The sequence below is a fragment of the Salmo trutta genome, chromosome 2, assembly GCF_901001165.1.
Source record: "Salmo trutta chromosome 2, fSalTru1.1, whole genome shotgun sequence".
Lineage (NCBI taxonomy): Eukaryota > Metazoa > Chordata > Actinopteri > Salmoniformes > Salmonidae > Salmo > Salmo trutta.
In genome coordinates, this window is record NC_042958.1 from 43,242,510 (window position 1) to 43,269,769 (window position 27,260).

General features: G+C 44.5%; 1 protein-coding gene across 1 annotated transcript in view; it reads left to right on the top strand.

The window, feature by feature from the left end:
• The window catches only part of sptlc3 (serine palmitoyltransferase, long chain base subunit 3), a 50,028-nt gene that overhangs the window by 10,236 nt on the left and 12,532 nt on the right, over window positions 1–27,260 (top strand). Inside the window, exons 4-7 of the mRNA XM_029714711.1 lie at window positions 8,883–8,976; window positions 18,173–18,278; window positions 20,610–20,829; window positions 24,336–24,462. Of these exons, the coding sequence (XP_029570571.1) occupies window positions 8,883–8,976; window positions 18,173–18,278; window positions 20,610–20,829; window positions 24,336–24,462 (547 nt within the window). The remainder of the gene's footprint in view (window positions 1–8,882; window positions 8,977–18,172; window positions 18,279–20,609; window positions 20,830–24,335; window positions 24,463–27,260) is intronic.

Here is a 27,260-nt window from a genome sequence, read left to right on the forward strand (position 1 = left end):
AATAGCCCCCGTACAGTACAGTAATAGCCCCCGTACGGTACAGTAATAACCCCCCGAACGGTGTAGTAATAACCCCGGTATAGTAATAACCCCCGGTCGGTAATAACCTCCTGTGCAGTAATAACCTCCCATACAGTAATAAACCTCCGTACAGTATAGTAATAACCCCCGTACAGTATAGTAATAACCCCCTTACAGTAATAACCCCCGTAACCCAATTAATTCACATCTTAATTAAACATAACAGTAGCCAGGGGCACAGGAAGGCTAAGCGCTGTCTGGGCACACACACACGCAGACACACTGTCAAAGGCGTGATTGGCGGAGGAGGGCAGGGGACCACTCCAGGGCCTGATTACCCCCATGCTCTGCCATGCTCTGCTCTGCTGGCACACAAACCCAGCTAATTTATTTAATTAATAAATGCATTGCTTTTGGAGCGATGGTGTGTGGCACCAGCCCAGCTAACACGGAATGGCCAGGGGTTACCGTGGGAAGCGTAGCAGTACAGCTGTCTCTGATTGGACTGGATGGGAGGAGGCGGTTTGGGGGTATTAGTGACAAGGACGAGGTCATCGGGGTGGTTTGTACATCTCAAGTGGTTGAGTAGCCCTAGGAGGCAGGCATAGACGGCCATGGCTTCCCCTGCAGGGACTGGATGGTTGTACGGAGGCCTCAAGCATGGTGTTCTACTGGGAATGGCTATATTACCAGGCTAGGTCTCTGTCCACAGGGACTGGCTATATTACCAGACTAGGTCTCTGTCCACAGGGACTGGCTATATCACCAGGCTAGGTTTCTGTCCACAGGGACTGGCTATATTACCAGGCTAGGTCTCTGTCCACAGGGACTGGCTATATCACCAGGCTAGGTTTCTGTCCACAGGGACTGGCTATATCACCAGGCTAGGTTTCTGTCCACAGGGACTGGCTATATCACCAGGCTAGGTTTCTGTCCACAGGGACTGGCTATATTACCAGGCTAGGTCTCTGTCCACAGGGACTGGCTATATCACCAGGCTAGGTCTCTGTCCACAGGGACTGGCTATATCACCAGGCTAGGTCTCTGTCCACAGGGACTGGCTATATCACCAGGCTAGGTCTCTGTCCACAGGGACTGGCTATATCACCAGGCTAGGTTTCTGTCCACAGGGACTGGCTATATCACCAGGCTAGGTTTCTGTCCACAGGGACTGGCTATATCACCAGGCTAGGTCTCTGTCCACAGGGACTGGCTATATTACCAGGCTAGGTCTCTGTCCACAGGGACTGGCTATATCACCAGGCTAGGTCTCTGTCCACAGGGACTGGCTATATCACCAGGCTAGGTCTCTGTCCACAGGGACTGGCTATATCACCAGGCTAGGTTTCTGTCCACAGGGACTGGCTATATCACCAGGCTAGGTTTCTGTCCACAGGGACTGGCTATATCACCAGGCTAGGCCTCGCCAAGGCAGAGCCAGTATGACAGCTGCTGGTATATCAGGGACAGACCAACTGTGACTCTGTAGCTGTGTAGTCCTGGCTGCTACTGAGACACATTCATCAGCTACCAGGCTAGACAGGTCTGACAACAGTACCCAGCAGCACCAGGCTAGACAGGTCTGACTACAGTACCCAGCAGCACCAGGCTAGACAGGTCTGACTACAGAACCCAGCAGCACCAGGCTAGACAGGTCTGACTACAGAACCCAGCAGCACCAGGCTAGACAGGTCTGACTACAGAACCCAGCAGCACCAGGCTAGACAGGTCTGACTACAGAACCCAGCAGCACCAGGCTAGACAGGTCTGACTACAGTACCCAGCAGCACCAGGCTAGACAGGTCTGACTACAGTACCCAGCAGCACCAGGCTAGACAGGTCTGACTACAGAACCCAGCAGCACCAGGCTAGACAGGTCTGACTACAGTACCCAGCAGCACCAGGCTAGACAGGTCTGACCACAGTACCCAGCAGCACCAGGCTAGACAGGTCTGACTACAGTACCTACCAGCACCAAACTAGACAGGTCTGACCACAGTACCCAGCAGCACCAGGCTAGACAGGTCTGACTACAGTACCCACCAGCACCAAACTAGACAGGTCTGACTACAGTACCCACCAGCACCAAACTAGACAGGTCTGACCACAGTACCCAGCAACACCAGGCAAGACAGGTCTGACTACAGTACCCAGCAGCACCAAACTAGACAGGTCTGACTACAGTACCCAGCAGCACCAAACTAGACAGGTCTGACTACCGTACCCAGCAGCACCAAACTAGACAGGTCTGACCACAGTACCCATCAGCACCGAACTAGGTCTGGTCACCAAACTAGAGTGGCAGCTGTTGTACCAGGGACAGGCCTGCTGAACTGGTCCTCCATGCCAAGCCATGGAAGCCTCTCTGACCTACCTATGTATCCCTGGATGCCACTAAGACACATTCATCAAAATCCCGAGTTGAGACAGACAGACTAATGTTTAATCAATAAGGCATGAGAACCCGGGAACTATCGTGTGAATAACTCCTGATTTAAGGGCTGTTCTTAGGCCTGAGGTGAAACTAAGGAGGGTGTCTGTCACGATAAATCCGGATTCCGATGGCCTTACTGCTTCTATAAAATGGCTGCCAACATATTAAAAAAAGATTAACAACAGGTTTCCATTAATGTTATTTTACTGAGTAAATTAGTTTTATTTCATCCTGCCACCAGTTTATATAGTTTGGGCAAAAGCCAGTTATTTCTGAAGTTGCTAGCCAAACAGGCTGGTCGGTAGTTGCTATGCCAAACAGGCTGGTCGGTAGTTGCTATGCCAAACAGGCCGGTCGGTAGTTGCTATGCTAAACAGGCCGGTCGGTAGTTGCTATGCTAAACAGGCCGGTCGGTAGTTGCTATGCTAAACAGGCTGGTCGGTAGTTGATATGCTAAACAGGCTGGTCGGTAGTTGCTATGCTAAACAGGCTGGTCTGTAGTTGCTAGCCAAACAGGCTGGTCGGTAGTTGCTATGCTAAACAAATCATCAACGTGTAGCTAGCTAGCAGAGGTAAAATGATGAGGAGAGACAAGAAATAATAAATAATGATTTATAAATAGGCAACAACCAGATGATTAGCGAGTCCATATGATAGCTATCGAGGCTACTTCTCCCTTTGCTAGCTAAAGCTAACACACAATCACATGAAGCAGATGAAATGACGGCAAACTGTGTATTTTCACTTGTTTTTTTCCCCCCTTATTTTCTATTGCCATTTCCTTGGATATATCCTATTATAATGATCCTGATAAATTAAGTTTGCCTTGCTCAGAGAAGCTGTCACTCGTTACGTTCATATGCATGGTACGGTGGAGAGATTACAAACAAATAAATATGTTGCACAGGTCGGAGAGGCAGACCGCAACGTTTAGACAAACCCCAACTGTTGCAAACCAATGCTAGGGTAGTAGCATGGGGAAATATTGTCTAAATGTTTAGGGGAGATTCAGTTTATAAATTGTCTGGCTGGGTTGTGGGTCAGTGAATGCGCGTTGATAAATCAAATGGACCTGTAAACAGGCATTACCCCGGGATTGTGGTGAATAACTCCCTGCTATCAACCAATCAGCATCCAGGGTTCAAACAACACATTTTATAAAGGACGATGAACCCAAGTTAAAATGTAGATTTCCGCCTAAATAGACATACTCCAAAAAGTAACTGCTATTCATGTGTAATTACATGATTCTGACATGCAAAAACTTGGTATATTTGGAAAGAAGATATCTGGGAAATGATGAGGAAATGATCAGAAGATAAATAGGAGTTACATAGTTCAGAATACACAAGATCAAGCACACACAAAATAACCATATTTTTAAAAATATATATATATTTTGAAAGTCATCTTTCATTGACAAGCTATAAGTGAATTATTGATTCCCAGAGCTGGAAACACATCAGATGGCTTCCACAACATGTCAACAATTTCAGTAAAAAATGGGTTGGATAGACCTAACAACTAGAAATGGGTAGATGTTTTAGTAAGTGTTGTCAGGTGTGGTCACGGGGACGTTTCCAATTCTCTGAGCCAGGTAGCAATAGTTACACATTAATAGGTTCTAGGCCTTACTTTGTCCCACCCGGGTCAACTGCATATCCCTGGAAAGCTTATCTCATTGGCTACAAGACTGTCAAGGTGCCATAGTAGCCAATCCCCAGCATAATGGATGCCTACATAGTAAGAAGGTAACATATTTTTTGAAGCGCAACGATATAGTCACTCGGTGAACATTCAATGTTGCTATTAAGTCATACATCATCAGATAACATTGGCTAGATTTGTGCCTACCAACCTAAGGATTAATTTGATTACCCCCCCATGTAGCTATATCTCAAACACAGACCAAATCGAAGCTTACCTTGTAAGATGTTTGGTGAAAACGTTGTGTAAAATAAACATTTAGACTCTCGGGGCTGGTGATCAATAACGGTAGGTCACAGACAGACAAATAAGACATCCTCGTGATCTGTGGAGTCCCGCCTTTCGGTGTGTATCGACGTATTCCATGTTTATTTTGTTTATGCTTCACAACGCTAACCGGAACGTAGGTAGCAGACATCTTGAAATGAGGTCACCGGCTCGGCCTGTCCTTATAAATTTGTATGCCCATATATGGTAGTAAGTCACACCAAAGACACACACCAAAAGGCACCGATCAATACCCAAGATACTCAACTTTCTGTAGACACAATGCTTTTGCAGATAAGGGCTGCCGTTCTCATACCAGACTGAACAGAATAAAAAAAATCACATAGGGTCTCTAAATATGGGGTCTTTACATTTAAGAGGTTTTGTTCACCTGATTTACAATTCCTCACAATCAAATGCCGACCGCATTATCTACCAAGAGAATTTTCTTTGATCATAATCACAGTCGTGTTTATCCCCCCCAAGCAGACACATCGACGGCCCTGAAAGAACTTCATAGGACTCTATTTAAACTGGAAACCACATATCCTGAGGCTGCATTTATTGTAGCTGGGGATTTTAACAAGGCTAATCTGAAAACAAGGCTCCCTAAATTCTATCAGCATATCGATTGCACGACCCGGGCTGGCAAAACCCTGGATCATTGTTATTCTAACTTCCGCGATGCATATAAAGCCCTCCCACACCCTCCTTTTGGAAAAGCTGACCACTACTCCATTTTGTTGCTCCCAGCCTATAGACAGAAACTAAAACAGGAAGCACCCGCGCTCAGGTCTGTTCAACACTGGTCCGGCCAATCGGATTCCACGCTTCAAGATTGCTTCGATCACGTGGACTGGGATATGTTCCGCATAGCGTCGGACAACAACATTGATGAATACGCTGATTCGGTGAGCGAGTTTATTAGCAAGTGCATCGGTGATGTTGTACCCACAGCGTCTATTAAAACATTCCCTAACCAGAAACCATGGATTGATGGCAGCATTCGCCCAAAACTGAAAGCGCGAACCACTGCTTTTAATCAGGGCGAGGTGACCGGAAACATGACCGAATACAAACAGTGTAGCTATTCCCTCCGCAAGGCAATCAAACAAGCTAAGTGTCAGTATAGAGACAAAGTAGAGTTGCAATTCAACGGCTCAGACACGAGAGGTATGTGGCAGGGTCTACAGTCAATCACGGACTACAAAAGAAAAACCAGCCCTGTCGCAGACCACGATGTCTTGCTCCCAGACAGACTAAACAACTTCTTTGCTCGTTTTGAGGACAATACAGTGCCACTGACACGGCCCGCTACCAAAACCTGTGGGCTCTCCTTCACTGTAGCCAACGTGAGTAAAACATTTAAACGTGTTAACCCTCGCAAGGCTGCAGGCCCAGACGGCATCCCCGGCCGCGTGCTCAGAGCATGCGCAGACATGCTGGCTGGTGTGTTTACAGACATATTCAATCAATCCTTATCCCAGTCTGCTGTCCCCACATGCTTCAAGGGGGCCACCATTGTTCCTGTTCCCAAGAAAGCTAAGGTAACTGAGCTAAATGACTACCGCCCTGTAGCACTCACTTCCGTCATCATGAAGTGCTTTGAGAGACTAGTCAAGGATCATATCACCTCCACCCTACCTGACACCCTAGATCTACTCCAATTTGCTTACCGCCCCAATAGGTCCACAGATGACGCAATTACACTGCACACTGCCCTAACCCATCTGGACAAGAGGAATACCTATGTAAGAATACAGCTCAGCATTTAACACCATAGTACCCTCCAAACTCGTCATTAAGCTCGAGACCCTGGGTCTCGACCACGCCCTGTGCAACTGGGTCCAGGACTTCCTGACGGGCCGCCCCCAGATGGTGAGGGTAGGTAACAACATCTCCACCCCGCTGATCCTCAACACTGGGGCCCCACAAGAGTGCGTTCTCAGCCCTCTCCTGTACTCCTTGTTCACCCATGACTGCGTGGCCATGCACGCCTCCAACTCAATCATGAAGTTTGCAGACGACACTACAGTGGTAGGCTTGATTACCAACATCGACGAGACGGCCTACAGGGAGGAGGTGAGGGCCCTCAGAGTGTGGTGTCAGGAAAATAACCTCACACTCAATGTCAACACAACAAAGGAGATGATCGTGGACTTCAGGAAACAGCAGAGGGAGCAGCCCCCTATCCACATCGACGGGACAGTAGTGGAGAGGGTGGAAAGTTTTAAGTTCCTCGGTGTACACATCACGGACAAACTGAAATGGTCCACCCACACAGACAGCGTGGTGAAGAAGGCAAGCAGCGCCTCTTCAACCTCAGGAGGCTGAAGAAATTTGGCTTGTCACCAAAAACACTCACAAACTTTTACAGATGCACAATCGAGAGCATTCTGTCGGGCTGTGTCACCGCCTGGTACGGTAACTGCTCCACCCATAACCGTAAAGCTCTCCAGAGGGTAGTGAGGTCTGCACAACGCATCACCGGGGCCAAACTACCTGCCCTCCAGGACACCTACACCACCCGATGTCACAGGAAGGCCAAAAAGATCATCAAGGACAACAACCACCCGAGCCACTGCCTGTTCACCCTGCCATCTTCCAGAAGGCGAGGTCAGTACAGGTGCATCAAAGCGGGAACCGAGAGACTGAAAAACAGCTTCTATCTCAAGGCCATCAGACTGTTAAACAGCCATCACTAACATTGAGTGGCTGCTGCCAACATACTGACTCAACTCCAGCCACTTTAATAATGGAAAAATTGATGTAATAAATGGATCACTAGCCACTTTAAACAATGCCACTTCATATAATGTTTACATACCCTACATTACTCATCTCATATGTATATACTGTACTCTATACCATCTACTGCATCTTGCCTATGCCATTTGGCCATCGCTCATTCATATATTTTTATGTACATATTGTTATTCATTCCTTTACACTTGTGTGTGTATAAGGATGTTGTTGTGAAATTGTTAGATTACTTGTTAGGTATTACTGCACGGTCGGAACTAGAAGCACAAGCATTTTGCTACATTCGCATTAACATCTGCTTACCATGTGTATGTGACAAATAACATTTGATTTGATTTGAAGAAGCCTGATATGTAAACTAATGCTTATGTTCACCCATGTCAGCTCTCTGTCTTCGTGTTTAATGAAACTTTAGGGACATCATAAACAGGGGTTGTGTTTTTGAGGTTGGTTGTATTGAGTGTGCAGATCTAGTAATGTACCCTGTTATCTCAGATCTTGTTGTGCTTTTAAGCCAATTCCTACCATCTTTGTTTATGCATAGGAGTTGGCTATACAGCACGAACAGCCTACACCTAATCTATACAGCACCAACAGACCTGTGACTACAGACTACACCTAATCTATACAGCACCAACAGACTACACCTAATCTATACAGCACCAACAGACTTGGGACTACAGACTACACCTAATCTATACAGCACCAACAGACTACACCTAATCTATACAGCACCAACAGACCTGTGACTACAGACTACACCTAATCTATACAGCACCAACAGACTACACCTAATCTATACAGCACCAACAGACTTGGGACTACAGACTACACCTAATCTATACAGCACCAACAGACTACACCTAATCTATACAGCACCAACAGACCTGGGACTACAGACTACACCTAATCTATACAGCACCAACAGACTGCACCTAATCTATACAGCACCAACAGACCTGTGACTACAGACTACACCTAATCTGTACAGCACCAACAGACCTGGGACAACAGACTACACCTAATCTATACAGCACCAACAGACCTGGGACAACAGACTACACCTAATCTATACAGCACCAACAGACCTGGGACAACAGACTACACCTAATCTATACAGCACCAACAGACTACACCTAATCTATACAGCACCAACAGACCTGGGACTACAGACTACACCTAATCTATACAGCACCAACAGACTACACCTAATCTATACAGCACCAACAGACTTGGGACTACAGACTACACCTAATCTATACAGCACCAACAGACTACACCTAATCTATACAGCACCAACAGACCTGGGACTACAGACTACACCTAATCTATACAGCACCAACAGACTACACCTAATCTATACAGCACCAACAGACCTGTGACTACAGACTACACCTAATCTATACAGCACCAACAGACCTGGGACAACAGACTACACCTAATCTATACAGCACCAACAGACTACACCTAATCTATACAGCACCAACAGACCTGGGACTACAGACTACACCTAATCTATACAGCACCAACAGACTACACCTAATCTATACAGCACCAACAGACCTGTGACTACAGACTACACCTAATCTATACAGCACCAACAGACTACACCTAATCTATACAGCACCAACAGACCTGGGACAACAGACTACACCTAATCTATCTCTGTGTTACCTGTTCTTGTTTCCAGGGCTGTCTGATTCTGAGTGATGAGCTGAACCACACCTCGCTGATCTTGGGGGCCAGGTTGTCAGGGGCAACCATCTGGGTGTTCAAGCACAACAGTAAGTAGACATACTCTCAAACTAAAGTACTCAAAACGCACCGCATCTCTCTGCTCAAAACGCATCTCTGCTCAAAACGCACCGCATCTCTCCGCTCAAAACGCAACGCATCTCTCTGCTCGAAACGCAATGCATCTCTCTGCTCGAAACGCAACGCATCTCTCTCTGCTCGAAACGCACCGCATCTCTCTGCTCAAAACAGCAACCAATCTCTCTGCTCGAAACGCACCGCATCTCTCTGCTCAAAACAGCAACGCATCTCTCTGCTCGAAACGCAACGCATCTCTCTGCTCGAAACACAACGCATCTCTCTCTGCTCAAAACGCATCTCTCTCTGCTCGAAACGCAACGCATCTCTCTCTGCTCGAAACGCAACGCATCTCTCTCTGCTCGAAACGCAACGCATCTCTCTCTGCTCGAAACGCAACGCATCTCTCTCTGCTCGAAACGCAACGCATCTCTCTCTGCTCGAAACGCAACGCATCTCTCTGCTCGAAACGCAACGCATCTCTCTGCTCGAAACGCAACGCATCTCTCTGCTCGAAACGCAACGCATCTCTCTGCTCGAAACGCAACGCATCTCTCTGCTCAAAACGCATCTCTCTCTGTTTTGTGGGGGAAAACTCATTCTGAATGGCTGGGCCTGGCTCCCCGGTGGCTGGGCCTATGCCCTCCCAGGCCATCCATGGCTGCGACCCCTGCCCAGTCATGTGAAATCCATGGATTGGGGCCTAATTAATTTATTTCAATTGACTGATTTCCTGATATGAACTGTAGGAAAATCTTTGAAATTGTTGCACGTTGGGCTTATATTCTGGTTTACTGTAGACACCTACTCTCTTAGAGAAAACAGTGCTATTCTCTCCCTAGGCGTCCAATGTATTCTTTGTTTGGCTGCGTGATGTTGTCGGGTAGAAACATGGTTGATATTGGGACTTTATTACCTATTGTTTTGACCAGGGCTCTGTAGGGAACAGGATGCCTTTCAGGACTCAGCCATCATCTCCCTCTCAGTACAGTAGACAAGACAGATGAGCTCATCTGACGTCTGCTGTAAAACCTCTGTCTGTAATGTGCCCTGATTGGTACAAGCAGAACCAGTTAGTTAAGGGGCCTCACAACTGCCCTCAGGGCCTCAGAGCAGCCTCACAGCAGACCACTCCCCGTAGGGCCCAGGACTCTGACTGAGCTGAAGCCTCAGGCACCAGCTGATTCCCCCTCCCCTCCCCCCTTCCACTACCATATCTCTCCCTCATCCCTGTCCATCCAACACTAGACTGTCTGAGTGAGACACAGGCTGAGATTCGATACAGTTGACACATGGGTCTACTACTGAAGTGGCCATTTGTTAAAGTTCAGTCTTTCAGCAATGGGACTTTTTAAAATTATTATACTTGCCACAATGTTTACAATGTGATTGAATTGGTGTGTAAACGTTTTGGTCCACTGCCCACTGCGGCAGGTAGATAAAAGATATACCAGCCACTCAGATTTTTACCAGTCCAAATATTTTTTTTCTTCATAATTATTATAATTAAAAAAAAAAAAATGATTAGCATGCTTTTTGTTTCAAAAACAATAAATCCCCTCCTTTAGTGTAGAACAAAGTAATGGGGGTATATTGCTGAATTTAATTATTATTTTTTGTCTCCTGCGCCATTTTAACCAATGTATGTTCAAATGAGTAATTTAGATACAATAGTAAAAACAGATAAAATAGTTCTACAACTGAACATCAAGAATCAACAGCCTGCCACAAAATGCTGAGTGATACAGTTTATTTATTATAGATCAGGTCTAAGTAAATAAAAACAAGGAATACATGATGTGCTCCTAAAGTGGAAATGTAGAAACACACAAATAAATCCAGACGAACAATGACTCAATGTTTTTTTTGGGGGGGGGGGAGTGATCCATGCTCAATCAAACACAATCATTAGTTGGGACAAACATTTCAGCTGGCCCTTTTAAAAGGGGACAGGCCGTTACCATGGTAACTTGGACACTCCACTTGTCTGTGATGAAGAAAGAAAATCTCCGACTGCGATGACTTCCTAGCTGCAACTCAAACTAACATTGAAACAACAACCAAAACGTTTGAACAAAACGATGCAACTAAGGAAGAATAAAGTCACATTTTTAGTAGTAGCCTTTCAGGTTAATTCGACCAACGTCTACAGTGTGGTCTTCGGATAAATAAAAGCAACCTGTTCCCAAATGCTGTGTGTGACCACCCGCCAACGTGGCTGGTGAAATAGACATTCTTATCCGCCAATGACAAAATCGACCCGCATGTGGCGGGTGTTCATTTCCAGCCCTGCCCATCACCTAGTCTGAGAGGCTAGACTCAAGGGTGAAGGTGGCCTGTCTCTGTCTGTTTGTCTCTGTATGTGTTGTAAACTGTGTGTCTCTCTCTGTGTGTGTGTGTAGTAAACTGTGTCTCTCTCTGTGTGTGTAGTAAACTGTGTGTAGTAAACTGTGTGTGTCGTAAACTGTGTCTCTCTGTGTGTAGTAAACTGTGTGTGTCTCTCTGTGTGTGTCTCTCTGTGTGTAGTAAACTGTGTGTGTCTCTCTGTGTGTTTGTCTCTGTATGTGTAGTAAACTGTGTGTGTTGTAAATTGTGTGTGTAGTAAACTGTGTGTGTGTGTGTCTCTGTGTGTTTGTCTCTGTATGTGTAGTAAACTGTGTGTGTCTCTCTGTGTGTGTAGTAAACTGTGTGTGTCTCTCTGTGTGTGTCTCTCTGTGTGTGTAGTAAACTGTGTGTGTCTCTGTGTGTTTGTCTCTGCATGTGTAGTAAACTGTGTGTGTCGTAAATTGTGTGTGTCTCTCTGTGTGTGTAGTAAACTGTGTGTAGTAAACTGTGTGTGTAGTAAACTGTGTGTGTCTCTCTGGGTGTGTAGTAAACTGTGTGTGTCTCTCTGTGTGTGTAGTAAACTGTGTGTGTAGTAAACTGTGTGTGTGTCTCTGGGTGTGTAGTAAACTGTGTGTCTCTCTGTGTGTGTAGTAAACTGTGTGTCTCTCTATGTGTGTGTAGTAAACTGTGTGTCTCTCTATGTGTAGTAAACTGTGTGTGTGTCTCTGTGTGTGTAGTAAACTGTGTGTGTGTGTGTAGTAAACTGTGTGTGTAACCTACTTGTGGGTGGAGATGGCATTCCAGAGAGTTCCTGAATAGTTTAGAGCGCATATACAGAGAAACAGGCTGTGGTGCAGGTACCTGTTCTTAATATTTAGATGACTTTTGGTATTTATCTAACTTCACCTTTATATTCACCTTCACCTTTATAGTCACCTTCACCTTTATATTCACCTTTATATTCACCTTCACCTTTATATTCACCTTTATATTCACCTTCACCTTTATATTCACCTTTATTCACCTTTATATTCACCTTCACCTTTATAGTCACCTTCACCTTTATATTCACCTTTATATTCACCTTTATATTCACCTTCACCTTTATATTCACCTTTATTCACCTTTATATTCACCTTCACCTTTATATTCACCTTCACCTTTATATTCACCTTTATATTCACCTTTATATTCACCTTCACCTTTATATTCACCTTTATTCACCTTTATATTCACCTTCACCTTTATAGTCACCTTCACCTTTATATTCACCTTTATATTCACCTTTATATTCACCTTCACCTTTATATTCACCTTTATTCACCTTTATATTCACCTTCACCTTTATAGTCACCTTCACCTTTATATTCACCTTTATAGTCACCTTCACCTTTATATTCACCTTTATTCAGTTACCTGATGTGGAATAGAGTTCCATGTAGTACTGTGTGCCTCCCATAGTCTGTTCTGGACTTGGGGACTGTGAACAGACCTCTGGTGGCATGTCTTGTGGGATATCCACGGGTGTCTGAGCTGTGTGCCTGTAGTTAATAATATGTATGTTTGTTTTGTTGCTGTCATGGTTTCCTATAGGTCAGGGCTGCCCAATCCTAGTTCTGGAGGGCCGAAACACTTCTGTTTTTTGTTGCTACCTGGTAGTTAATTGCACTCACCTGGTGTCTCAGGTCTGAAATCAGTCCCCTAATTTGAGAGAAGAGGATTTAAACCAGAAATGGGCCTCCAGGAGCAGGATTGGACAGTCCTGCTATAGATGTAAATGTAGTCAGTGTGAGTTTTACCACTTTAGCCAAATAGAGTTGATCAACACTGCCATCTAGTGGTAAATCTGTGCTAACTGCGGTATCAATCCCTTCTAGAAACCATGCCAAAAACTCTTACAGTGCATCAACGTATGATCCCCGTATAATTAAACCCACAACCTTTCTCTTGCCAACACAGCTATATATCCACTGCTGGTAATTTCCCAGAGACCTACGCTAGGCTCAGTCAGCAAATAAGAAGAATTTGGTCAGTGCTTATATTTTTCCTATTTCACACGAGGTTTTGACCAGGGCTCTGTAGTTTCACACGGTCAGTGCTTATATTTGTCCTATTTCAATTTTTTATTTTTTTCCTTCATATCCCAACTACCCCTGAGTCACCCTCAGAAACGGTGTTCCTATTCTTCTCTATGTAGGGAACACTATACAGGTAACACTATGTAGGGAACACTATGTAGGGAACACTATGCAGGGAACACTATGCAGGGAACACTATGTAGTCCACTATGTAGGGAACACTATGTAGGGAACACTATATAGGGAACACTATGCAGGGAACACTGTAGTCCACTATGTAGGGAACACTATGTAGGGAACGCTATATAGGGAACACTATGCAGGGAACACTATGCAGGGAACACTATGCTGGGAACACTATGCTGGGAACACTATGCAGGGAACACTATGCAGGGAACACTATGCAGGGAACACTATGTAGGGAACACTATGTAGGGAACACTATGCAGGGAACACTATGCAGGGAACACTATGCTGGGAACACTATGCAGGGAACACTATGCAGGGAACACTATGCAGGGAACACTATGTAGGGAACACTATGTAGGGAACACTATGTAGGGAACACTATGCAGGGAACACTATGCTGGGAACACTATGCAGGGAACACTATGCAGGGAACACTATGCTGGGAACACTATGCAGGGAACACTATGCAGGGAACACTATGTAGGGAACACTATGTAGGGAACACTACGCAGTCCACTATGTAGTCCACTATGCAGGGAACACTATGTAGTCCACTATACAGGGAACACTATGTAGGGAACACTATGTAGGGAACACTATGTAGGGAACACTATGTAGGGAACACTATGTAGGGAACACTATGTAGGGAACATTATGTAGGGAACACTATGTAGGGAACACTATGTAGGGAACACTATGTAGTCAACACTATGTAGTCCACACTATGTAGTCCACACTATGTAGTCCACACTACGTAGTCCACTATGTAGGGAACACTATGTAGGGAACACTATGTAGGGAACACTATACAGGGAACACTATGCAGGGAACACTATGCAGGGAACACTATGCAGGGAACACTATGCAGGGAACACTATGCAGGGAACACTATGTAGGGAACACTATACAGGGAACACTATGTAGTCCACTATGTAGGGAACACTATACAGGGAACACTATACAGGGAACACTATGTAGGGAACACTATACAGGGAACACTATACAGGGAACACTATGCAGGGAACACTATACAGGGAACACTATAAAGGGAACACATACAGGGAACACTATAAAGGGAACACATACAGGGAACACTATGAAGGAACACTATATAGGGTACATTATACAGGGAACACTATAAAGGGAACATTATGCAGGGAACACAATGAAGGGAACATTATGTAGTCCACACTATGTAGTCCACACTATGCAGGGAACACTATGCAGGGAACACTATGCAGGGAACACTATGTAGGGAACACTATACAGGGAACACTATACAGGGAATAGGGTGCTCTTTGACATGGAATCAGTACAGTGGGGGAAAAAGTATTTGATCCCCTGCTGATTTTGTACGTTTGCCCACTGGCAAAGAAAGGATCAGTCTATAATTTTTATGGTAGGTTTATTTGAACAGTGAGAGACAGAATAACAACAAAAATATCCAGAAAAATGCATGTCAGAAATGTTATAAATTGATTTGCATTTTAATGAGGGAAATAAGTATTTGACCCCCACTCAATCAGAAAGATTTCTGGCTCCCAGGTGACTTTTATACAGGTCACGAACTGAGATTAGGAGCACACTCTTAAAGGGAGTGCTCCTAACCGCAGCTTGTTACCTGTAAAAAAAGACACCTGTCCACAGAAGCAATCAATCAGATTCCAAACTCTCCATGGCCAAGACCAAAGAGCTTTCCAAGGATGTCAGGGACAAGGCTGGAATGGGCTACAAGACCATCGCCAAGCAGCTCGGTGAGAAGGTGACAACATTTGGTGCGATTATTCGCAAATGGATGAAACACAAAAGAACTGTCAATCTCCCTCGGCCTGGGGCTCCATGCAAGATCTCACCTCGTGGGGTTGCAATGATCATGAGAACGGTGAGGAATCAGCCCAGAACTACACGGGAGGATCTTGTCAACGATCACAAGGCAGCTGGGACCATAGTCACCAAGAAAATAATTGGTAACACACTACGCCGTGAAGGTCTGAAATCCTGCAGCGTCCGCAAGGTCCCCCTGCTCAAGAATACATATACATGCCCGTCTGAAGTTTGCCAATGAACATCTGAATGACTCAGAGGACAACTGGGTGAAAGTGTTGTGGTCAGATGAGACCAAAATGGAGCTCTTTGACATCAACTCAACTCGCCGTGTTTGGAGGAGGAGGAATGCTGCCTATGACCCCAAGAACACCATCTCCACCGTCAAACATGGAGGTGGAAACATTATGCTTTGGGGGTGTTTTTCTGCTAAGGGGACAGGACAACTTCACCGCATCAAAGGGACGATGGACGGGGCCGTGTACCGTCAAATCTTGGGTGAGAACCACCTTCCCTCAGTCAGGGCATTGAAAATGGGTCGTGGATGGGTATTCCAACATGACAATGACCCAAAACACACAACCAAGGCAACAAAGGAGTAGCTCAAGAAGAAGCCCATTAAGGTCCTGGAGTGGCCTAGCCAGTCTCCAGACCTTAATCCCATAGAAAATCTGTGGAGGGAGCTGACGGTTCGAGTTGCCAAACGTCAGCCTCGATACCTTAATGACTTGGAGAAGATCTGCAAAGAGGAGTGGGACAAAATCCCTCCTGAGATGTGTGCAAACCTGGTGGCCAACTACAAGAAATGTCTGACCTCTGTGATTGCCAACAAGGGTTTTGCCACCAAGTACTAAGTCATGTTTTGCAGAGGGGTCAAATACTTATTTCCCTCATTAAAATGCAAATCATTTTATAACATTTTTGACATGCGTTTTACTGGATTGTTTTGTTGTTAATCTGTCTCGCTCTGTTCAAATAAACCTACTATTAAAATTATAGACTGATAATTTCTTTGTAAGTGGGCAAACGTACAAAATCAGCAGGGGATCAAATACTTTTTTCCCCCACTGTATCTGCTGCAGATTATAGGTGTTCATTTGCCTCATGTTGTCTTGGTGTTTCCTGTTGTGGTTCATAAGAAGATGTTGTCTTGGTATTTCCTGTTTTGGTCTATAAGAAGATGTTGTCTTGGTATTTCCTGTTGTGGTCTATAAGAAGATGTTGTCTTGGTATTTCCTGTTGTGGTCCATAAGAAGATGTTGTCTTGGTATTTCTTATTGCGGTCCATAAGAAGATGTTGTCTTGGTATTTCCTATTGTGGTCCATAAGAAGATGTTGTCTTGGTATTTCCTGTTGTGGTCCATAAGAAGATGTTGTCTTGGTATTTCCTGTTGTGGTCTATAAGAAGATGTTGTCTTGGTATTTCCTGTTGTGGTCTATGAGAAGATGTTGTCTTGGTATTTCTTGTTGTGGTCCATAAGAAGATGTTGTCTTGGTATTTCCTGTTTTGGTCTATAAGAAGATGTTGTCTTGGTATTTCCTGTTGTGGTCTATAAGAAGATGTTGTCTTGGTATTTCCTGTTGTGGTCTATGAGAAGATGTTGTCTTGGTATTTCTTGTTGTGGTCCATAAGAAGATGTTGTCTTGGTATTTCCTGTTTTGGTCTATAAGAAGATGTTGTCTTGGTATTTCCTGTTGTGGTCTATGAGAAGATGTTGTCTTGGTATTTCCTGTTGTGGTCTATAAGAAGATGTTGTCTTGGTATTTCTTGTTGTGGTCCATAAGAAGATGTTGCCTTGGACTCTGGTCCATAAGAAACTGTTGCTGGTAGAACCGGTGTCTGTATTTAGCCTCGCTACTTTTATAGCCTCGCTACTTTTACAGCCTCGCTACTGTATATAGCCTGTCTTTTTACTGTTGTTTTATTTCTTTACCTACCTATTGTTCATACCTTTTTTGCACTATTGGTTAGAGCCTGTAAGTAAGCATTTCACTGTAAGGTCTACACCTGTTGTAGTAAGCATTTCACTGTGAGGTCTACACCTGTTGTAGTAAGCATTTCACTGTAAGGTCTACTACACCTGTTGTATTCAGCATTTCACTGTTGCTAGCAGTTTAAACACTGTACTCTGGTCCATAAGAAGGTGTTGCTGGCAGTTTAAACCACTGTACTCTGGTCCATAAGAAGGTGTTGCTGGCAGTTTAACCACTGTACTCTGCACGTGATCTGCCTGCCCTGTAGTTCGGGTCCTGCTTATTATGGGTTGCAACACCGCGGGGAGTCCGTAGTTTATGTGGTGCTAATTTTCTTCTATTGCGTATTTGTGGTTGCATTGTTTTCTGACTTGTTTCTCTATCTCTCTTCCTCTCTGTGTGTGTGTGTGTGTGTGTGTGTGTGTGTGTGTGTGTGTGTGTGTGTGTGTGTGTGTGTGTGTGTGTGTGTGTGTGCACGTTTTACAATACTTGTGAGTACCAAAAGTCCTCACAAGAATAGTAAACCAACAACATTTCTGAGAAGTGAGGATATTTTGCCAAGCTATTTTAGGCTTAGGGGTTAGTTTTATGGTTAGGGGTTAGTTTTAGGGTTAGGGGTTAGTTTTAGGGTTAGGGGTTAGTTTTAGGCTTAGGGGTTAGTTTTAGGGTTAGGGGTTAGTTTTAGGCTTAGGGGTTAGTTTTAGGGTTAGGGGTTAGTTTTAGGGTTAGGGGTTAGGGAAAATAGAATGGGAATCATTTGTGTGTGTGTGTGTCGAAGACATGCAGAGCCTGGCGCGTCTGTTGAGGGAGGCGGTGTGTAGTGGGCAGCCTCGGACCCACCGGCCCTGGAAGAAGATTCTGATCATGGTGGAAGGAATCTACAGGTTAGTACACACACACACACACACACACACACCTATTATTCTCTCTTTCTCTCTCTGTCTCTCTCTGTCTCTCTCTCTGTCTCTCTGTCTGTCTCTGTCTTTCTCTCTCTGTCTCTCTCTCTTTCTCTCTGTCTCTCTCTCTTTCTCTCTCTCTGTCTCTCTCTGTTTTTTTCATGATTTGGCTGGGTCTAATTGTGTTGCTGTCTTGGGGCTCTGTGGGGTCTGTTTGTGTTTGTGAACAGAGCCCCATGACCAGCTTGCTTAGGGGACTCTTCTCCATGTTCAACTCTCTGTAGGTGATGGCTTTGTTATGGAAGGTTTGGGAATCGCTTCATTTTAGGTGGTTGTAGAATTTAACGGCTCTTTTCTCTATCTAGTGTCTGTTCTTTTGCCCATCTTAATCTTTTATTTTTGTTGGCCAATCTGAGATATGGCTTTTTCTTTGCAACTCTGCCTAGAAGGCCAGCATCCCGGAGTCGCCTCTTCACTGTTGACGTTGAGACTGGTGTTTTGCGGGTACTATTTAATGAAACTGCCAGTTGAGGACTTGTGAGGCATCTGTTTCTCAAACTAGAAACTCTAATGTACTTGTCCTCCTGCTTAGTTGTGCATCGGGGCTTCCCACTCCTCTTTCTATTCTGGTTAGAGCCAGTTTTGCACTGTTCTGTGAAGGGAGTAGTGCACAGTGTTGTACGAGATCTTCAGTTTCTTGGCAATTTCTCGCATGGAATAGCCTTAATTTCTCAGAACAAGAATAGACTGTTTCAGAAGAAAGGTCTTTGTTTCTTGTTTTTGAGCCTGTAATCAAACCCACAAATGCTGATGCTCCAGATACTCAACTAGCCTAAAGAAGGCCAGTTTTATTGCTTCTTTAATCAGTACCACAGTTATCAGCTGTGCTAACAGAATTGCAAAAGGGTTTTCAAATGATCAATTAGCCATTTAAAGCAATAGACTTGGATTAGCTAACTATCAGGTATGAAGGTAAGACCCAGATGCAGACCACAAAATAATCAATAGTTTAATATTCCAACAGGGGCAGGCAATAGACAGGTCAAGGCAGGCAAGGGTAAGAAAACCAGAGGTGGGGCAACGGTACAGGTCGGCGGGCAGGCAGAGTGGTCAGGCAGGCGGCCTCGGAGTCAGGACAGTCAAGGGTCAAAACCAGGAGGGCGAGAAAAGAGAGACTGGAAAAAGCAGGAGCTGAGACACGAAACGCTGGTTGACTTGAACAAACAAAATGAACTGGCAACACACAAACAGAGAACACAGCTATAAATACACAGACCAGCTGCTGGCTCCAGGAGGTTGGGTTGGCGGAGAACAGGCAGCGCAGGGTGGCCTCAAGGTCCTGGTTGGCTCGCTCCGACTGGACTAGTGGTGGAACCCGGAGGACAGGCTGGCCGACGACCCAATGAGGGTGCAGAACGCCTTCCAGAACCGGGACGAGAACTGAGGGCCATGGTCGGAGACCATGTCCACGGGTAGTCCATGGATCCGGAAGACGTGCTGCACCATGACCTGGGCCGTCTTCTTGGCAGAGGGTAACTTGGGGAGAGGAATGAAGTGGGCTGCCTTGGAAAAGCGATCCACCACAGTCAGGATGGCCTTGTTGCCATCAGACGGGGGGAGACCCATGACAAAGTCCAGGGAGATGTGAGACTAGGGGCGATGAGGGACAGGCAGAGGTTGGAGGAGTCCAGCCGGAGCTTGTTGAGGGGTCTTGTTCCGTTCACAGACCGTGCAGGTGGCGACAAAGGCGGCAACGTCCGGACCATGGTAGGCCACCAAAAGCGTTGTTGCACGAAGGCCAGGGTGGCAGGCAAGCCTGGAGGAATGGGTCCACTCCCCCCCAGGCCTCCCGGATCTGTTTCTGATACCCCAGCTGAGTGTCGTGGGAAGGATGGTCTCGGGCTCCGGGGTGGTAGCCGTGGGGTTATAGTGGCGAGACAGGGCATACGGCTTGACGTTCTTGGACCCCGGCCAGTAGAAGAGGGAAAAGTTGAACCGGGTAAACAGCAGGGCCTATCTCACCTGCCTGGCACTTGGCGGTGCGGAAATACTCCAGATTTTTGTGGTCGGGGAGAGAGAGAGATATGGGGTATTAGTGGTTATGTAATCAGGGAGAGAGATATGGGGTAATAGAGGTAATGTAATCAGGGAGACAGAGACGGGGTATTTGATGTTATTTAATCAGGGAGAGAGATATGGAATATTAGAGGTAATGTAATCAGTTAGGGAAATGGGTAATAGAGGTAATGTAATCAGGGAGAGAGAGAGATGGTAATAGAGGTTATGTAACTCAGTGTATATCTCTGTGTCCTATTCTAGTATGGAGGGGTCTGTGGTGCGTCTGCCGGACATTGTAGCCCTGAAGAAGAAGTACAAGGCCTACCTGTACTTGGACGAGGCTCACAGTATTGGGGCGGTGGGGCCGACAGGTCGGGGTGTTACAGAACTGTTTGGTCTGGACACCTCAGACATCGACGTCATGATGGGAACATTCACCAAGAGTTTCGGGGCTGCAGGAGGATACATTGCTGGGAAGAAGGTAGGTGGGCATTCCTGGGCATCCCTAGTCAATTAGATGAACTTGTCATTAGTCCTGGGTCATGTTCAGCAAGGAGAACACGTCTTGGAAAGTTTTTAAAATATTTTGAAGCTAACTCCACTCCCCAGATGTGTAGTTAAAATACTAGGATGTGGAGACAGACAGGCCTAACTCCACTCCCCAGATGTGTAGTTAAACGACTAGGATGTGGAGACAGACAGGCCTAACGCCGTTCCGCCTGCAGAACCCCTAGCCAACAGCCAATGGCATCGCACGGCGCAAAATACAAAACCAACTAAAATACCACAATTCAATTTTCTCAAACAATCAACTATTTTACACCATTTTAAAGACAAGACTCTCATTAATCTAACCACATTGTCCGATTTCAAAAAGGCTTTACAGTGAAAGCAAAACATTAGATTATGTCAGGAGAGTACCCTGCCAAAAATAATCACACAGCCATTTTCAAAGCAAGCCTATATGTCACAAAAACCAAACCACAGCTAAATGCAGCACTAACCTTTGATGATCTTCATCAGATGACACTCCTAGGACATTATGTTATACAATACATGCATGTTTTGTTCAAACAAGTTCATATTTATATCAAAAACCAGCTTTTTACATTAGCATGTGATGTTCAGAACTAGCATACCCACCGCAAACTTCCGGTGAATTTACTAAATTACTCATGATTAACGTTCACAAAAAAACATAACAATTATTTTAAGAATTATAGATACAGAACTCCTTTATGCAATCGCGATGTCAGATTTTAAAATAGCTTTTCGGCGAAAGCACATTTTGCAATATTCTGAGTACATAGCCCGGCCATCACGACTAGCTAATTTGACACCCACCAAGTGTGGCCCTCACCAAACTCAGATTTACTATAAGAAAAATTTGATTACCTTGCTGTTCTTCGTCAGAATGCACTCCCAGGACTTCTACTTCAACAACAAATGTTGTTTTGGTTCCAAATAATCCATAGTTATATTCAAATAGCTCCGTTTTGTTCGTGCGTTCAGGTCACAATCCGAAGGGTGAAGCGCGAGCGCATTTCGTGACAAAAAATGTCAAAATATTTCATTACCGTACTTAGAAGCATGTCAAACGCTGTTTAAAATCAATTTTTATGCTATTTTTCTCGCAAAATAGCGATAATATTCCAACCGGGCGACGTTGTATTCATTCAAAGGCTGAAAGAAAAAAATTGAGTAGTCTCGTGGACGCGCATCTCCAGTGTCACTGTTCCCAGCCTGACCACTAACAAACAGAGCTGCTGTACTTAGCCCAGAGACTGCAGACACCCCATTACACTTTATGGCGCCTTCTGAGAGCCAATGGAAGCCTTAGAAAATGTCACGTTACAGCACAGATGCTGTATTTTCGATAGAGATGCTAAAGAAGGACGACAAATTGTCAGACAGGGCACTTCCTGTATGGAATCTTCTCAGGTTTTGGCCTGCCATATGAGTTATGTTATACTCACAGACACCATTCAAACAGTTTTAGAAACTTGAGTGTTTTCTGTCCAAATCTACTAATTATATGCATATTCTAGTTTCTGGGCAGGAGTAGTAACCAGATTAAATGGGATACGTTTTTTATCCGGCCGTGAAAATACTGCCCCCTATCCCAAACAGGTTAAACGACTAGGATGTGGAGACAGACAGGCCTAACTCCACTCCCCAGATGTGTAGTTAAACGACTAGGATGCTGAGACAGACAGGCATAACTCCAGTCCCCAGATGTGTAGTTAAACGACTAGGATGTGGAGACACAGGCCTAACTCCACTCCCCAGATGTGGGCTGTATTTCGGACATGTTCTCTTAACTAGTTTAATTCAGTTAGCGCAAAACCCCTTCAAGGCCCTGAAGCAGAGGTATTTACCCAACCCTAGCTAGAACCAGATGTCTGCTTGTTTCAGGGTTCATTTCCCCCTACCCCCCAGGTCCTGTCAACCACTAGCTGAATTAATCTACTGTTGACGTTTAGGAACAATGAGCATGACAGGCCTCATCCTTTGGGGCGGCAGGGTAGCCTAGTGGTTAGAGCGTTGGACTTGTAACCGAAAGGTTGCAAGATCGAATCCCCGAGCTGATAAAGTAAAAATCTGTTGTTCTGCCCCTGAACAAGGCAGTTAATCCACTGTTCCTAGGCCGTCGTTGAAAATAACAATCTGTTCTTAACTGACTTGCCTAGTTAAATAAAGGTAAAAAATTAAAAATCCTGCCTTGGCCACGGTCTTTTTACAGTTAGTTCACTTGCTGCACTGGTATCCGAAAGTCTTCCTGTTGTATTCAGTCTTCAGATGGCTGTGGAACAGTGTCAGAAATGGCGTTCAGGCTCACATTGTGTCACATGAGCTCTCTCTAGTGGTGTGTTAAAGTAACTAGGCCTACCTGTTATGAACTGTCCACTGTTCAGCTCTACTGTTCCTTCATGCAACAATTGGTGGACTTCACACTAAGAAAAGATGGTTCCTCAAGTGTTCTTTTGGAAGGGTGATGGTTCTATGTGGAACCATAATGACTCAAAGAACCCATTACAGATTAGAAAAGGGTGATAATTAAAATGTAGGGGGCGGCAGCTCATTAGAATATTTTGGGACGTGGTTTGCTTACAGCTCTTTGTGCAACCGAGAGAGTGTCCTACCAGTTTATTTAACTTGTTGTGTTATGCCGTTACATGTTATATATGACCATGGTAGGTGACAGTGTCTTCTGAAAGACTCACATTATGGTCTTGTGTCGTTTGAGAACAGTTGACTAAGGCAGTGGGTCTCAGTTCTCTCCTCAGGGACCCCCCAGCTGTTCCAGAGCTACCACACCTGATTCATCTAGACAATTATTAACACAATAATAACACCTACAGAAGTTTAACTATATAATATTATGGTTAAACAGAATCAAAACCCTGTATGGTTCTATAGTACGAAATTATCTACAGAGAACCTTTAAGATTTAGGAAGGGTATTTATAGAACCATTCTCCTTAATGGTTCTTTATAGAACCTTAGGAAAGGGTTCTTTATAGAATCTTAGGAAAGGGTTCTTTTAGAATCTTAGGAAAGGGTTATTTATAGAACCTTAGGAAAGGGTTATTTATAGAATCTTAGGAAAGGGTTCTTTATAGAACCTTAGGAAAGGGTTCTAGGAAAGGGTTCTTTATAGAACCTTAGGAAAGGGTTCTTTATAGAATCTTAGGAAAGGGTTCTTTATAGAACCTTAGGAAAGGGTTCTTTATAGCACCAAAAAGGGTTCTGCTATGGATAGAAGCCAAAGAACCCTTATTTGGCACTATTTAGAACCATTTGTTTTTAGTGTGTGCCTGTGTAGCCACTCCCACACTGTGGTGTACGCCTCGGCCACGTCTCCTCCCATCACATATATACAGTACTAGTATACATGGTTCTGTTATATACTGTACTCTCTCGCTCTTCTCTCTCTTCTCTCTCTCTCTCTCGCTTTCTTTCTCTCCCTCTCTCCCTATTTTTTTAGGAGCTGGTCGACTACCTGCGTAGCCACTCCCACAGTGCGGTGTACGCCTCGGCCATGTCTCCTCCCGTCACAGAACAGATCCTGAGAGCCATGAAATGCATCATGGGGCTGGATGGAACCACTGTGGGTAAGCTCCCAGAACCTCCCTTTAGTCCCTCAACCCTTATCATGTGTCCAAGAAATGTTCCCAGCTTTCTCTCTCTCTCTGTGTCTGTCTCTCTCTCTGTGTCTGTCTCTCTTTCTGTGTCTGTCTCTCTCTCTGTGTCTGTCTCTGAGCCTTTGCAGTTCCTTTCATGCCCTTAAACTCCATCCATACTCTGTAGATGGTCAGATCCAGGATCTAGTAGATATAGATGGTCAGAGCCAGGGTCTAGTAGATATAGATGGTCAGAGCCAGGGTCTAGTAGATATAGATGGTCAGATCCAGGGTCTAGTAGATATAGATGGTCAGATCCAGGGTCTAGTAGATATAGATGGTCAGACCCAGGGTCTAGTAGATGTAGATGGTCAGAGCCAGGGTCTAGTAGATATAGATGGTCAGATCCAGGATCTAGTAGATATAGATGGTCAGAGCCAGGGTCTAGTAGATATAGATGGTCAGATCCAGGGTCTAGTAGATATAGATGGTCAGAGCCAGGGTCTATAGTAGATATAGATGGTCAGAGCCAGGGTCTATAGTAGATATAGATGGTCAGAGCCAGGGTCTATAGTAGATATAGATGGTCAGAGCCTAGGAGATATACAGTTGAAGTCGGAAGTTTACATACAATTAGATTGTCATTAAAACTAGTTTTTCAACCACTCCACAAATTTCTTGTTAACAAACTATAGTTTTCGCAAGTCGGTTAGGACATCTACTTTGTTCATGACACAAGTAATTTTTCCAACAATTGTTTACAGACAGATTATTTCACTTATAATTCACTGTATCACAGTTCCAGTGGATCAGAAGTTTACATACACTAAGTTGACTGCCTTTCAACAGCTTGGAAAATTCCAGAAAATGATGTCATGGCTTTAGAAGCTTCTGTTAGGCTAATTGACATAATTTGAGTCAATTGGAGGTGTACCTGTGGATGTATTTCAAGGCCTACCTTCAAACTCAGTGCATCTTTGCTTGACATCATGGGAAAATCAAAACAAATCAGCCAAGACCTCAGAAAGAAAATTTTAGACCTCCACAAGTCTGGTTCATCCTTGGGAGCAATTTCCAAACGCCTGAAGATACCACGTTCATCTGTACAAACAATAATACACAAGTATAAATTCCATGGTACCATTCCGCTTAGGAAGGAGACGCGTTCTGTCTCCTAGAGATGAACGTACTTTGGTGCAAAAAGTGCATATCAATCACAGAACAACAGCAAAGGACCTTGTGAAGATGCTGGAGGAAACAGGTACAAAAGTATCTATATCCACAGTTAAACGAGTCCTATATCGACATAACTTGAAAGGCCGCTCAGCAAGGAAGAAGCCACTGCTACAAAACCTCCGCTACAAAAACAGACTACGATTTGCAACTGCACATGGGGACAAAGATCATACTTTTTGGAGAAATGTCCTCTGGTCTGATGAAACAAAAATAGAACTGTTTGGCCATAATGACCATCGTTATGTTTGGAGGATAAAGGGGGAGGCTTGCAAGCCGAAGAACACCATCCCAACCGTGAAGCACGGAGGTGGCAGCATCATGTTGTGGTGGTGCTTTGCTGCAGGAGGGACTGGTGCACTTAACAAAATAGATGGCATCATGAGGAATGAAAATTATGTGTATGTATTGAAGCAACATCTGAAGACATCCGTCAGGAAGTTAAAGCTTGGTCGCAAATGGGTCTTCCAAATGGACAATGACCCCAAGCATACTTCCAAAGTTGTGGCAAAATGCCTTAAGGACAACAAAGTCAAGGTTTTGGAGTGGCCATCACAAAGCCCTGACCTCAATCCCATAGAAAATATGTGGGCAGAACTGAAAAGGCTTGTGCAAGCAAGGAGGCCTACAAACCAGACTCAGTTACACCAGCTCTATCAGGAGGAATGGGACAAAATTCACCCAACTTATTGTGGGAAGCTTGTGGAAGGCTAACCGAAACATTTGACCCCAGCTAAACAATTTAAAGGCAATGCTACCAAATACTGATTGAGTGTATATAAACTTCTGACCCACTGGGAATGTGATGAAAGAAATCAAAGCTGAAATAAATAATTCTCTCTACTATTATTCTGACATTTCACATTCTTAAAATAAAGTGGTGATCTTAACTGACCTAAGACAGGGATTTTTACTAGGATAAATGTCAGCAATTGTGAAAAACTGAGTTTAAATGTATTTGGCTAAGGTGTATGTAAACTTCCGACTTCAACTGTACCATGGGTATGACAAAACATGACTTTTTACTGTTGTAATTTCATTGTTAACCAGTTTATAATAGCAATACGGCACTCCTAGGGTTTGCGGTATATGGCCAATATACCACGGCTAACGGCCGCATTGAGTCATGCATAAGAACAGCCCTTAGCCGTGGTATATTGGCCATATATCATACCGCCTTGGGCATTTGATCTGGCGAGGTTCAATAAGGGCAAATTACTTTTTTCTCTTGCCATACATTCAAATTCCTTTATTATGTCGTAGCTTGCAATAATGATTATTTTGAGGGAAATGCTGCTTCTAATGTCGTTACTATGATATAATTGACTCGATAACGTTAATGAAAAAAGTATTATTGTATAAATATGGCAACTCCTCTCTTGCTGTAAACAAAAATATATTGGTGCTAGTTTTCAGGCCTTTTGGTGGGTTTTGAGTAGTCATTGAGCTAGAAATTTTAGCTTGACCTGGCAACCCTGAGGCCAAGCTCTGGAAGGTAGAATGCTTTCGTCGTGTGTGTAGTAGATATAAATAAAATGTCAGAGTTAAGCTTACAT